Source organism: Elgaria multicarinata, chromosome 5, assembly GCF_023053635.1.
Source record: "Elgaria multicarinata webbii isolate HBS135686 ecotype San Diego chromosome 5, rElgMul1.1.pri, whole genome shotgun sequence".
Lineage (NCBI taxonomy): Eukaryota > Metazoa > Chordata > Lepidosauria > Squamata > Anguidae > Elgaria > Elgaria multicarinata.
Window position 1 is genome coordinate 99,869,370 of NC_086175.1, and position 14,004 is coordinate 99,883,373.

The window sequence follows — 14,004 nt, forward strand, 5'->3', positions numbered from 1 at the left end:
TTGCAGTGGTAGTGTTAGCTTTTTTTATAGTAAATTTGAAAATAAATAAATAAATATGCAGCTTCAGGAAATCCAGTATTCAAAAACTGATTCAGGATTTCACAATATCAGTAGTCAAAACTAACATGCTAACAATTCTAACCTTACATTTATCTGCATGTGCAAACACATTACTTTCATTATCTGCTTTTGTAGATAATCATTCCAAGTTTCATTTTTCTAAAAAGTTCATTTTGGAAAAGAAAAGATTTTCCCCCTTCTTAATATTAACCAAATTAAGCCCAGATGCTTATAGTAATGAACAGAATATGCTTCTAAATATATAGAACACTTAATTTTTTTTTAATCTTGTGCTATTTACACAGGCTCCCAAAGCTGGCTTACAACAATATTACAATACAGCTAAAAATAACGCCATCAATAAAATACAGGATAAAATGCAAGCACAATTATATCTAGCTTGACATTTATTTTCCCAGTCCTGAACACAGCAATTTCTTTCTTTTCCAGAGGCATTTGCCAGGTGGGTAACAATGTAACACAACACTATTTGCTCCTGCCACATGGGATCAAATGAAGCGTACTTGAAACTGATGCTATTTTGGACAGAGCGGAAACTTGCTTAACCTAAAATCAATGCTTTTCAAAGCCATTTGAATGTTGGCACAAGCCACTCCGAGACTGGTTCCAAATAGTGGTAAAGTGCTGCAGTAGTCCAAAAGTGTTGCACAGCCACAGTTCAAAACAGAAAAAAGCTACATCTCAACAATAGCAGCAGCAGCAACAAAAAGGCTGAACTTGATAAGAGTACACTGTGCCAAGGTCAAAACTGAATACGGCACAATTGACTAATCAGTAGAAACCTACACTAAAATCACTACTGGAAACACTGCATACAACTGTGATGATATAGGAACTCTAAGGTTTGGCCTTATTATTGGACTAGTTCAATGACTGCACAAAGAACTTGTATGGTGTTGTTGTATTGTTATCCCACCCATTAGCCAAAAAGGCCTCCAATGAGGCATACAAAGGTATTTCTTAAGGCAGTCCCTGCCCACAGACTTACAACCTAAAAAACAACAACATGACGCAAAAGGAAAGGGGATTGGGAGGGAGGAGGTGAGGAAGAAAAAGCATATTTAGGCACTAGATTCTGAGCTGCAAAGTTCAGCAGGTTACAGACACAGTGGAAGGGCTGTCGCTTCCTCTCCTTCTAATAACCTCATACAGATCCAGGCATGACGGAATATTCACATATTCATGAGAGAATGAACTTCCGAGACAATTTACCCTTTACGTAATTCGTTCTGTAAGTTTTAAAATACCACATGGCATGCCATTTGTGGAACGCATGGCGCAGATTCTGCATGGATCAAAGCCAGATGGAGCGGAAGAAAGCACAACAGACCAACTTTCTTCCCTTTGTTTTCAGCTCTGATGGCACCAGACAATAACACGGGAAAGATGGGAGGAAGCCAAACGGATATATTCCCTTCTCCCAAACGCCATCCAAATCACCAGGCATGCAGCTTCCTGATTTCAAGGGAGCAAGGGATATAGCCACCGTCACATGCGCTGCTTATGCCTTCTCATGGCAAAACACATTATGTATCAGCCAATAGGAGGAACAGAGGAGCTCGGCTTGCAATGCCATTACATGGCATGTTGCTACCTCTGTATCCTTCCACGGGCATCTGGAGCAGCACGATTGCATGGTTTTTTTTCTTTTTTAATTAACTACTTTTATTTAACATAAACAGCCATTACTGAACCGTAATTGTAAACACTTGCCAGAATAATACGACACAAAACAATTTGTTTTCCTGACCTCCCGGGAATGGGCACAAGCAGCGAGTACAGAGAAAGACACACATCTATCAGTCAAATTCACAGATCATATGCGATGGCAAGATTCCAAAACTTAGCACTAGATAGTGGGGAGCAGTGAAGAGATGTATCCCCACTGACATACATGATAAAAGAACATAAAGTTACTGTAAATAAATCTTGCTTCTTTTAACTCCTTAAGTAGTCTGATTGGGGTGCTAATTTTCAATTTGCCATACAGTCACAAACCACCTTTGAGTTGTGAAAGCCCTGGGTGATTTCCATTTGCTTTGCTGCTTATTTTCTGGCAGCTGTTAGCCAAAAAAGTAGGATTGCACTCTTAGCTTTCTGTGAAGGTCAAAACAAAAGCTGGCTCAGTGAACACAGGAACATAGGAAGCTGCCTTATACTGAGTCAGACCACTGGTAATTGAGGCTAGTATTGTTAACACTGACTGGCAGGGTCTCTCCAGGGTTTAAGGCTGGAATTTTCTGGAGGTACCTGGGACCCTATGTATGCAAAGCAGGTGCTCTACTACTACAGCCACTCCCTAATGAATAAAATATTTCAATTTGGTTTTCTCTCAGTGTTTGGTGAAAACCCTCCCTAATATCCTTGCCACAGCCAGTCTAATGTCCATTTCGTTTTATATACTCCAGAACATGTGTGAAGAATTGGCTTAAGAAGGGAAATTCTCATAGCATGTTTTCTAAAAGTGAAAAGGGGGCATAGAATCATAGAACAGTAGATTTGGAAGGGGCTTGTAAGGCCACTGAGTCCAACGCCCTGCTCAATGCAGGAATCCAACAGCATAAATAACAGGTACTGCTCTTTGCCCCAGAGAGTTTTGCTGGAGGAAGGACAACCTAATAGTCTCTTGCTTTCTGCTTTTATAATCTATATAAATAAAAATGTAAATGTTCGTTTGTTCCTAATCTAAAATCTCCGAAAGTTCTTAACTGATTGCTTTGAAATTTTGACACAACGTTGCATTCGAATACGCACGTGTTTTTATGTAACTATATTATAGATGGGGACAAAAGTGTGTCTTAGAATCGAAGAAATAGGGTATATAAAGCCCAGAGGCCTCCTCCAAGCCACTTATGCAAATAGGAGAGAAGTCATTGTGACATCACCAAACAGTAGGCCAATCCACTGCCTCTGCCTTCTCTCCTATTTCCACGTTCTCTCCTATTTGGCCCCATCTAGCGATGTTTCTCGGAACTGAGGCCTTCTATGGAAGTTTCAAGTTCTGAAGAAAGGTAACTGCCAGGAGATTCCGGCCTAGCAGAGGGGCCAAAACCCACTAACCTCCTCACCACACCTGTGACAGGTAAAAACATGCTTTTTTTGAAAAACAGCGCCATCTGTTGGACGTAAAAGGAACACATGCTGGTCAGGCTGGAAGATACATAAGCAGCAATGAAGCTGTATTATTATTATTATTATTATTATTTATTTATATAGCACCATCAATGTACATGGCAAATTCTTTCATTTCCCATACATGAACGAAGTCCAGCTGTTGTTCACTTAGCAGTACATCTAGAAAATGGACAACGCATTTATTTCACAGCTGCAAATGTGCAACAAATAGCCCTAAATCCACTGGCTACAACGTTAACTGCTTTCTTCATGTTATGTCAAAATGACGCGTTTGCAAAAACACTGCTGTATTCGGAAGTGCCTACATATTACACATGGAATGCGAGTAGAAAATCATTTGAACGATGCAAACGAGGAGAGTGAGTCGACGGACAACCTGGCATATTCAAGGAAACTACGATAAGCAGACTGTACACCGTGCATCCCAATCAAGATGAATGCTTCTTTCTTCGCATGCTGTTGGTAAATGTGCCCGGTCCAACGTCTTTCCAGCAATTGAGAATTGTCAACGGCGTTACACATGCCACTTTCCGCAGTGCATGTCAAGTTCTGAATTTATTGGAGAACGACCATCACTGGGATGTATGCATTAATGACGCGTGCAACACGTCACATCCATATCAAATTCGTGCATTGTTTGCAATCATATTGACCGCCTGCTCTCCTTCATCTCCAACAGAGTTATGGGAGAAATATAAATCGCACATGGCTGAAGATATTTTCCGTCGAATACGCAAGGAAAATTCAAATACGAACATGGATTTCACAGCAGAAATCTACAATGAAGCGTTGATAATGATTGAAGATTTGTGCTTAGAAATCGCGAACAAAGTTCTCAATCAATTGGGAATGCCATCACCGAATCGATCTACTTCTGCTTCGTTTGATGTAGAATTGCGTTGTGAACAAAATCACAACACGGGTGATCTTTTGTCGTATGTGCACTCAAATATTCCTAAGCTAACGCTTGAGCAAAATGGCATTTATGATCAAATAATGCAAACTGTCAATAACGGGGTTGGAGAAATCTTCTTCTTAGATGCGCCAGGAGGAACTGGTAAAACGTTCCTAACTAGATTGATTCTGGCAGCAATTCGATCCCAAAATGACATAGCCTTAGCTCTTGCGTCGTCCGGAATAGCTGCGACATTGCTACCAGGTGGAAGAACTGCACATTCCACTTTGAAATTGCTATTGAACATGCAATTCATTGAAACTCCCATGTGCAACATTTCTAAAGCATCCGGCATGGGAAAAGTATTGCAGAAATGCAAACTTATTGTTTGGGATGAATGCACAATGGCGCAAAAAAAATCGCTCGAGCCTCTTGATCGATCATTGCAAGATTTGCGTGGAAACATCAGACCATTTCGGAACGCATTAATATTGCTTGCAGGAGATTTCAGGCAAACATTACCTGTAATTCCTCGATCGACACCAGCGGACAAAATAAATGCTTCCCTGAAATACTCTACTTTGTGGCGACATGTAAAGACGTTAAAATTAACTACAAATATGCGTGTCCAGCTGCAAAACGATCGATCAGCTGAGATATTCTCACGTCAATTGCTGGTAATTGGGAACGGAAAGGTGCCGGTTGATCTGACCTCAGGACGAATTTCATTGCCTCATAACTTCTGTAATTTAGTGACGTCAAAAGAAGAATTGGTTCAAAAAGTATTTCCCAATATTCAAACCAATTATAAGAATCATGATTGGCTGAGTGAACGAGCTATTCTTGCGGCCAAGAACAAAGACGTCTACGAACTTAACAATATTATTCAGTCTAACATTCAAAGCGAGGCAGTCACATACAAGTCCGTCGACACTGTTGTGGAAGCAGATGAAGCGGTTAATTATCCAACAGAATTTTTGAATTCACTCGATCTGCCAGGGATGCCACCGCACGTACAGCAATTGAAAATCGGCCTGCCAATTATCATGTTGCAAAATATCAACCAGCCAAAGCTTTGCAACGGCAAGCGGCTTGCAGTAAAAAAATTACTGAGCAACGTCGTAGAAGCAACAATCTTGACAGGACCTTTCAAAGGTGAAGATGTCCTCATTCCTCGCATTCCTATGATTCCAACAATTATGCCATTTCAATTTAAGAGATTGCAATTCCCAATTCGATTGGCGTTTGCAATCACCATCAACAAAGCTCAGGGCCAATCTTTAGAATTGTGCGATTCAGATCTAGACACAGATTGCTTCTCACATGGACAATTATATGTTGCGTGTTCTAGAGTCGGCAAACCAGACAATCTCTATATCTGCACAGACAATGGAACAACAAAATTTTTTGAATACCCACAAACATTGTGAAATTAAACATATTAGAAACGTGAACTTTCTCTTTTTTTTCTTTTCCATTTAACCAGACTGAGCCACAGCAACGCATGGCCAGGTACAACTAGTATATTATAAAATCAGACCCAGGAGCCCTTGCTTGATTCTGGCCTGACTCTGATAGGCAGAACTCCCTTTGGGAGATATCCTAAACGTCTGACTATTACCTTTCTGAAAGAAGCTGGAGTTTTGCTACAATAATATTGCGCCAAAACAAAAAGGTCTTCTATATCTTCTGCTTCCAAACTGGCAGGGGATTTTTCTAGAAATTCTGAAACATACAACATAACATTGATTAGGGTTTTGACATTTAAAGAAAATATTACAACTGGTCTGTACATATATATATATATATATATATATATATATATATAATTTAGAGGACAGAACAATTACTTATGCAAACATGTTTTCAAGTTATCCTCTTTCAGTTACACATAAATTTTGGTCCCGTAGCTCAAATATTTTCTATTGGATTACTCGTGTGGCAGTCAAGCTTTGCCACAAATAGCATCCGTCAGGGGAGAGAGAGAGAGACTCCTTGGCAATGCTCCCTACCTATCTTGCATTAGTGGCAACATGAGAGACTGTGTCCTAGTCACCACAGCAACTAGGTCAATGCCTCCTTGTTCTGGGGGTAGCTCCTCTGAGTTCATGCAACTGCCCGTCAAACAGCCTCTCCCATTCCTTCATCCAGTTTGGGTGGAGTGTCTATCACCTGGGGCAGGGGAAGAAGAGGACAGACAGACGGATGGGTGATAGAAAAGGCCTATATTGAGGCAGGGAGGGGGAATGTCTAATGACTGGGTAGCTATGTGACAGGTGTATGGATGTCGGGGAGGGTGTGTGTGAATTTACCAGCCAAAATGTTGGTTGTAGGCTTCTAATGCTCTTTATTATTATTATTATTATTATTTATTTATATAGCACCATCAATGTACATGGTGCTGTACAGAGTAAAACAGTAAATAGCAAGACTCTGCCGCATAGGCTTACAATCTAATAAAATCATAGTAAAACAATAAGGAGGGGAAGAGAATGCCAACAGGTACAGGGAAGGGTAAGCAGGCACAGGGTAGGGAAAAACTAACAGTAGAAAGTAACAGTAGAAGTCTGCACAACATCAAGTTTTAAAAGCTTTAGGAAAAAGAAAAGTTTTTAGTTGAGCTTTAAAAGCTGTGGTTGAACTTGTAGTTCTCAAATGTTCTGGAAGAGCGTTCCAGGCGTAAGGGGCAGCAGACGAAAATGGACGAAGCCGAGCAAGGGAAGTAGAGGCCCTTGGGCAGGCGAGAAACATGGCATCAGAGGAGCGAAGAGCACGAGCGGGGCAATAGTGTGAGATGAGAGAGGAGAGATAGGAAGGAGCTAGACCGTGAAAAGCTTTGAAGGTTAACAGGAGAAGTTTATATTGGATTCTTTACAGTACATCTATGAATTCTAAGATAGCTCCTTAATCCATGTATTGCACCATTAGTCCAAGTGAAAAAAATGCAGCAAAAGAAATTGAATTGTAAAGGACAGAATATAAAAATTGTAAAGGACAATATAAAAAGTGAAAGGACAGAAAATGACCTGAAGTTAACAGTAAAATAGGCTGAGGGACTCCAGACGGAATAAGGCCCAAAATGGGATTTGTAAGATTAAAGGGCCTTTTCAGATGCAATTCTAAACCAGAATTTACATGCACAAACTTTGGATTCGCATAATCCACTCTCCCTTCCCCTCGTCTGCTGTGCCTGTAAGGAGATCAGAGGCATCTACTTCTGAACTAACCAGAGTTCTCTGTTAATCTCAGAGAAACTCTGATTATCTTAAACAAGTCAGGATCAAGACTGTTGCTTTTAGTCCCGGGTTGTGCAGAAATGAGAGTTTAAACTAACCAGAGGTCTCTTGAATTCAGACAGAATGGTGAACTCTGGTTAGTTTAAAAGCAGAATTGGACATTTCTGATCCCCTCTCCTCCTTTGGTGCAGCTGTAAGAGGAGAAGCCAGAGTGTGGGCCAAAATCTTGTGCAGGCTTGTGCACATAATGCTGAACATAGTTTACTTTGAGCCTGAAATGGTCTAATAAGAACTAAGCTAAGCTTTTAAAGGTTCCATTAATTTCAATAGATGAAAGTTAAGCACTTGCTTAATTCTTCCACATAGCAACTGGATTTCAAAGTATGAGACTTTGACTATATAGCGCCTAATCAGTTTTTAAGCAGCAGCAACAACATTACAAGGACTTACTTGCAACATCTTCTTTATTATCTGACTCTGGAGCCAAGATTAATTCCCTAGAAAAAGGCAAACACAGAGATATAGAGTAAAAACACAAAGCAGAGATGGGAATAAGTAGTCAACTAATTTGTTGCCATATAATAATTATGTACTCACTTTGCATTAACAAGGATGATAAGCATTAGGAAATAAATGAAAAATGGATCTGCTAACTGTAGGTATCCATCCCATATTGCCTGAGTTACTTCATATGAACAGTAGCTTGAGAAAAGGCATCCAAGCTGGAAAGTTGAGGGAATGAAAGGAACGTCAAGCATGCTTTTTAATGACATAATTATGCTGTTTATTAACTACTTTGAAAAATTTAACACTCCAATCCTAAACATATTCTTGGAAATAAGTCCCTGCAATTTCAATGGAACATATATATGAGAGTGAGTTTAAGAGTACAGCCTAATCCTGCTATCCTATGCACCCCAATCTGGGAGTAAGCCTACTGAACTCAGTGGGCTTGCTCACATCCTAAAACATCAAGAATGCTTGCATTAAAGAACAGTTTTATACTTTTTCTGAACACCCAGGTCAGTTTTTCAGACTTGCTGAAATGCCATGGCTTTGCTAGAACCATCAGGGCTTCACCATGAGAACACTAGGAAGTATCTGAATGCCAGCAAAACTATAAAACTAAATGTTTGGAAATAAATTATGAACATGGTATGTATTTTCTGATGCAAAGTAGCGAAACAGTCAGTCTAAAGCTTTTTATTCCTCAAAACTGTTATAAAACATGGTAACAATAAAATTTCACTGCTACTTGATCAAATGACACCCTATGATCTTGGGATTCGTTTTTAAGGTCGCATAGGTGTCCCATATGCTAAGCTAGACGTCAGAATCGTATGTGTATGTAAGACCTATTTGAAATGACTACACTTAACACATAACAATCTCATCAAACATTATGCATACTTTGTTTAAGCTTTGTTATTCAGCAGTAGATACTTTTAAAATTATTACAGAAGTTTACTTTTCATTATGGTCCCCTACTTTCACTTTATTACCCAGTTGAGTGCATACGAGTCTGGCGTCATCTTTTTGGTGTCTAGAAAGGAGCAGAGTTCTGGCTCATGATACTGGAGGAGCAACCTAAAGAGATGAAATGGTCTCCCTTTCAGGAAACAGTCTCTAGAAGAAGAGTAATGAGAGAGGATTCATGAAAAGGCACAATAATTATAATTGCAGGCAACTTTAAAAACAACAACAACTAAGCATATTAGGCACTAAAACTTCAGAGACATAAATGATCAAAAGGATCAGAGGCATTTGACAGTTTTATTTCATATGATAATGACAATAGAAAATACTGTTTATCAAACCACAGGTAGAACAGATTTTTTTTCCATTCGTCAAAGACAGCCAGAGAAGCCTCTCTCCTTGGCAATGGACTGGGGACAGGGGTAACAGACAAACAGCACTTTGTTCCAAATACATGAAGAATTTTTTCTTTACCTAGGAATATACTTGTTCATGATAGCATAGAAGCAGTTGTACAAGTCACTTCGTGGAAGTCGAAGATGCACCAATGGCTTGAGTAGATATGTCCAACTAAGGCTAGAACTGTATTTAACATTACGAGATTTACAGTAAAAGGTAATCACAGATTCAATATCCAAAAGTAATACTGACTTCTCCTCTGGCACTGACAACTGATCTGAAAACAGACAAATATGCAAGTGTGTTAGAAATGTGACATTTATTACTTGATTCACTGGGATCACTCCCAGAAACTGGAAATGTAGGCGAGAGAGAGAAGGAGAGAGAGAGAGAGAGCATGTGAGTTCAGTTCATATGCAGCTGCCCTAATGTTATGCCAACATTAGAGAAGACAGATTCCAAAGAGCTCCTTGTGTGCACCAATAGCGCTCGCTCGCTCACACACACACACAGTTACTTTTCCCTTCCAGCTGTGTCTCTCACATTGCATCCAATAATGCTACAGAGCATCCACTAACATTAGGAGCCATTTTTCAATGGCATGGGAATCTGGAGTGAAAAGGAAGAGCTTCAGAGCTTCAGCGTGCTCACTGGAAATTGTGCACAGCCCTTTGGAAAGGGAGAATCAGTGTTGCACCATGCCTCATGCGTGTGCAGTTTGCCACTTAGCTGCTCATCTGGTGGCAGTTGCAATTCACCCTAGATAATCATCCAACGGGCAAATTGGATAGCTGTTCTAAACTTGTAAGAGCATAACATGAATTTTTGATGCTAAATTGCCCTGCTTCATGTTACACACTCATGTCTGAAAGTTGCCTGCATAGGAGTTTTTAGTGAGCAACCACAGAACTCTTTAAATCCACCTAGTAAGAAAGGGGACTACTCTTGAGTACTACAAAGAGCAACTGCCAGTAAGTAAAAGTATATTCACCTAAATGATTATTTATTCATTCATACATACCCTATCGTTTGGCTGAAAAAATATCGCAGGCAACATTACAATTGCTCAAAACGATTTCAATAATTGATCAACAAAACAGTAACAAGAAGAGGATCACAGCAGATGCAGAATAAGATGACAATAGCAGACTAAAAATGGTCCAGCGAATATTTGAAAAGACTTGGGGAAATCCCTGAAGCACTCTGGCAGCCAAAGGACATCAGCGTAGGCTTCAGACTAGCCTCCCCAGAGAGAACATTGCACCATAGCAGACAAAGCCCTCTTAACAGTTGCCATGATTCTCCTAACTTCCTAAGTCAGGGGCCTTTCCTTCTGGTCACCAGGCCCAAGTTGTATAGGGCCTTTAAGGGATGCCTGAAGGAGCCACCAGCAAATGTGTCATATATTCACTTTAAAGAAGTGTTGCCTTTGCTAAAATATTTGAACCATGCTTTACTTGCGGTGATTAAGTTTTGTGTCAGAGGAAGTTCTGAGTTGGCCTCAACAGTGAGACAGAAAGATAATTCTTTCGCAGAAAATAAATTTTACATGAGGTTTACAGCTTAGCAATCTAAATCAGACGTACCAACTAGTTCTTGACAGTCTTTGTGAATCAATGTCTGTTCTGGTAGATCTAAACAGCCATCCCAGGATGCCAAACTGTCTCCTTTCCCTACAACATTCAGTGCAATCTAAAAACAAATACAATGAAAGAGGAGGAAACCCTTCAATATGTTTTATTGTACTTGAATTATTTCAAAAACTATGTGATCAAAGAAAAAAGTATTTCAAACATAAATGCTGGGGGGGCTATAAAATGAGCACTTTATAATGATACCACTTTCAGTATTCTTGAACAATAAGCTTTGTATTTAATGCAAAGCAAGCATTCCTGATGAGACTATTTTATTAATTTGAGTAATGTGCAACCAAGAATAACATTACTCTAGTGGTCTAAAAGTCAAAAGGTCACATTCTACTTACTCTTGTATAGTCTTATTGAATTCAATCAATTTATTAAAGAAGTGATGATCAGCTACCTCTGACTTCAAAGGCTAAGCTACATGTTCTATGTAATTACACGTAACAGTGTCCTTCTAAAAGTACATGTTATATGTAGATACATATAACAGTACCCTGTTTCCCTGGGCAGTATCCAACAGTGACATTACACAAACTCAAACAGTGCCAGCAGAGCTCTGCTGAATCTTTTCGTGGCGCAAGCAGGTGCCCATTACTCTTGTGCAACTGGGAATGCAAACAGCTGTGCAACCGATGGCATAACGGGTGCAAAGCAGTCGCACACCACGCTGCACAATGTGTACAAGCAGTTGCATAATCCAACCAGAATGCGCAACCGGCTGAGCAATGGGTTGCACAAGCATAATGCAAAACCGCCTGAGCAATCGCACAAAGAAATCTCAGGCAGATAAAGGAAGAAGCACCCTTTCCCCATGCAGCTTCTCTATACCCAAAGACATTCTCCCTCTCTCATATTAGACCCTGGGTCATCCCATGATGCTGACTGGTGGGAGATTCAGGGCAGATGGAAGGAAGGACTTCTTCACAAAGTGCATAGTTAAACTATGGAATTAGCTACCACACGATGTAGAATCATAGAATAGCAGAGTTGGAAGGGGCCTACAAGGCCATCGAGTCCAACCCCCTGCTCAATGCAGTGATGACTACTGATTTGGATGACTTTAAAAGAGGGTTTGATAAATTCATGAAGGATAAATCTATCAATGGCTACTAGTCCTGATGCCTCTATGATGCTTCCAGTTTCAGGGGCAGTATGTCTATGTATACCTTGTGTTGCTGAAGAACACGAGCACCCATATCTTTCTTGTGGGTTTCCCACAGCAGCTAGCTGGCCACGGTGTGTACAGAATGCTGGACTATATGGACCTTGGTCTGATCCGTCACAGCTCTTCTTATGAACTGGCTTTTCCATTTTAAGAATGGCAGCTAGGCTATCATTGTGTGTAATGAGTTGGAAATGGAAACCACTGGCAGAATGGATATTCTTTCTCACCAGCAGCTCCTTGTGTGCCTTGCAAATCTATTCTAGAGGGATGGAGGACCCTCCAGAGCACACTTGGGTGTGTGCAGGGGTTCCAGGGGCAAGGAGAGCAAGAAGCCCACTCACACAATGTTGGATTTAGCCAATGTGTCGTTTGTCTCTAAAAGGATGCTTACAGTTGCTCATTTTACATTAACAGTGTGAAATGTAGGTCCGTGAAATACTGGTTGCAGGTGCAAAGTTTTAGGTATTTTTGATTTAGTGGTAATGTGTGTTTTTAAAACTCCATACACAGAGGGAAAAGTTGAATTATTATCCAAGTACAGTGCTAAAAATAATTGATATAGCATTGATAATTTTTTCATTATTCTTTTTAAAGAAGTAAAGGAAGCCCCTATAGGTGGTTCCTGTCTCTTTCGAAAGAGACATAAAACTCTGATACAAATTATCACCTTATCAAATAATGTGATATCCTTACCTTCCAGACCTTGGCTCTTAGGTGTTCAGGTAGAGTTCTCCCTTGGATTATGTTTCGGACTGTTTCAAGATCACAACCACCTTCTTCTAGAGCTTCTGCAAGGTCATTTTCCCTGTAAAAGTTACCATAAATAAGGTTAAGTGAATTTAAAACATAGCAACATTTTCATCTCTTGCATGTAAATACACGATTAAGATCAGTCTCATTTGAAGCAAAAATGCCTTAGTAGTTTAGGCTGCAACCCTATATCAATTTATCTAAGAATAGGCCCACTAAACTAAATTTAAATTTTACTGTTCTAACTCTGTATTTTAATCTTATATCAATTTTGCTGCCTGGTTTTATCCTGGTTATGCTTTTTATACTGTATTTTGTATTTGTGTTTTTAACCTGTTGGTTGTTTTATTATGGTTTTAATTTTTGTGAACTGCCCAGAGAGCTTCGGCTATTGGGCGGTATAGAAATGTAATAAATAAATAAATAAAAATAAAATGATGTTCTGAATAGACATCTATAGGACTGAGCTCTCATTCTACTTAAATGTTATACTCCTGAAAATGAAAAGTATGCTTTTAATTACACTTTAATAAGCTATCTTGTGGTTGTGGCACATGCTGAAAAGTATGACAAATTATTTAATTAAGCACTGTAATATTTGTAACACAAATCTTACAGGGCTATGTTTCAATGTGAGCTCCATCCTGTTTTTCATTAAACTTTCTCCCACATGAACTTCTTCTTTTCTCTTACTAAGCTGGAACTACACCTACAATTTTAGAAAAGATCTACAAGAATTTGGATTGTACATAAAAACATACAGAGGAAAACAAATGATAGAATAAAAACAAAATCAAAAGTTTTTTTAAGTAATAGACAATTAGGGAAATAAAGGGATAAAATAATTCCAGACCGTTGTTAATATATACATTTTTTTAAAAGTGTGGAGGTAGGAGTTAAGCAAAAATTAAGGAGATGATCCTTTTAAAAAGATTCTTTTAAAACAGAGTATCACATGTATTTATACTATAAGAACTACTTGCTGCCAGTTTATTATTCAACAAAATCCAGGCACAGGACACCTGTTAAGGAAGCCACAACCATGGAGTAGAGTATCTGTGGAGTAGCGTATTCACACTCCATTAAGTAGTCATCTCTCCCTCATCTCTGCCCTCCCCACCAAATGGTGGCGCTGTTTTTCCTGCTTACCTTATCGGGGCGCCACCATTTCGTGGGGAGGGCGTAAGGGGGAGGAGAAATGCAACACGTGGAGACCCACCGCAG

The 14,004-nt window shown here is 39.6% G+C and overlaps 1 protein-coding gene across 2 annotated transcripts in view; it reads right to left on the reverse strand.

The window, feature by feature from the left end:
* TBC1D23 (TBC1 domain family member 23) overlaps window positions 1-14,004 on the reverse strand; it is a 43,538-nt gene that overhangs the window by 19,362 nt on the left and 10,172 nt on the right. For both annotated transcript variants that reach the window (XM_063126883.1, XM_063126882.1), the window contains exons 2-8: window positions 12,724-12,835; window positions 10,809-10,914; window positions 9,298-9,499; window positions 8,850-8,973; window positions 7,945-8,069; window positions 7,798-7,844; window positions 5,733-5,836 (exon numbers count right to left, since the gene is read on the reverse strand). In XM_063126883.1, the coding sequence (XP_062982953.1) occupies window positions 5,733-5,836; window positions 7,798-7,844; window positions 7,945-8,069; window positions 8,850-8,973; window positions 9,298-9,499; window positions 10,809-10,914; window positions 12,724-12,835 (820 nt within the window). The remainder of the gene's footprint in view (window positions 1-5,732; window positions 5,837-7,797; window positions 7,845-7,944; window positions 8,070-8,849; window positions 8,974-9,297; window positions 9,500-10,808; window positions 10,915-12,723; window positions 12,836-14,004) is intronic.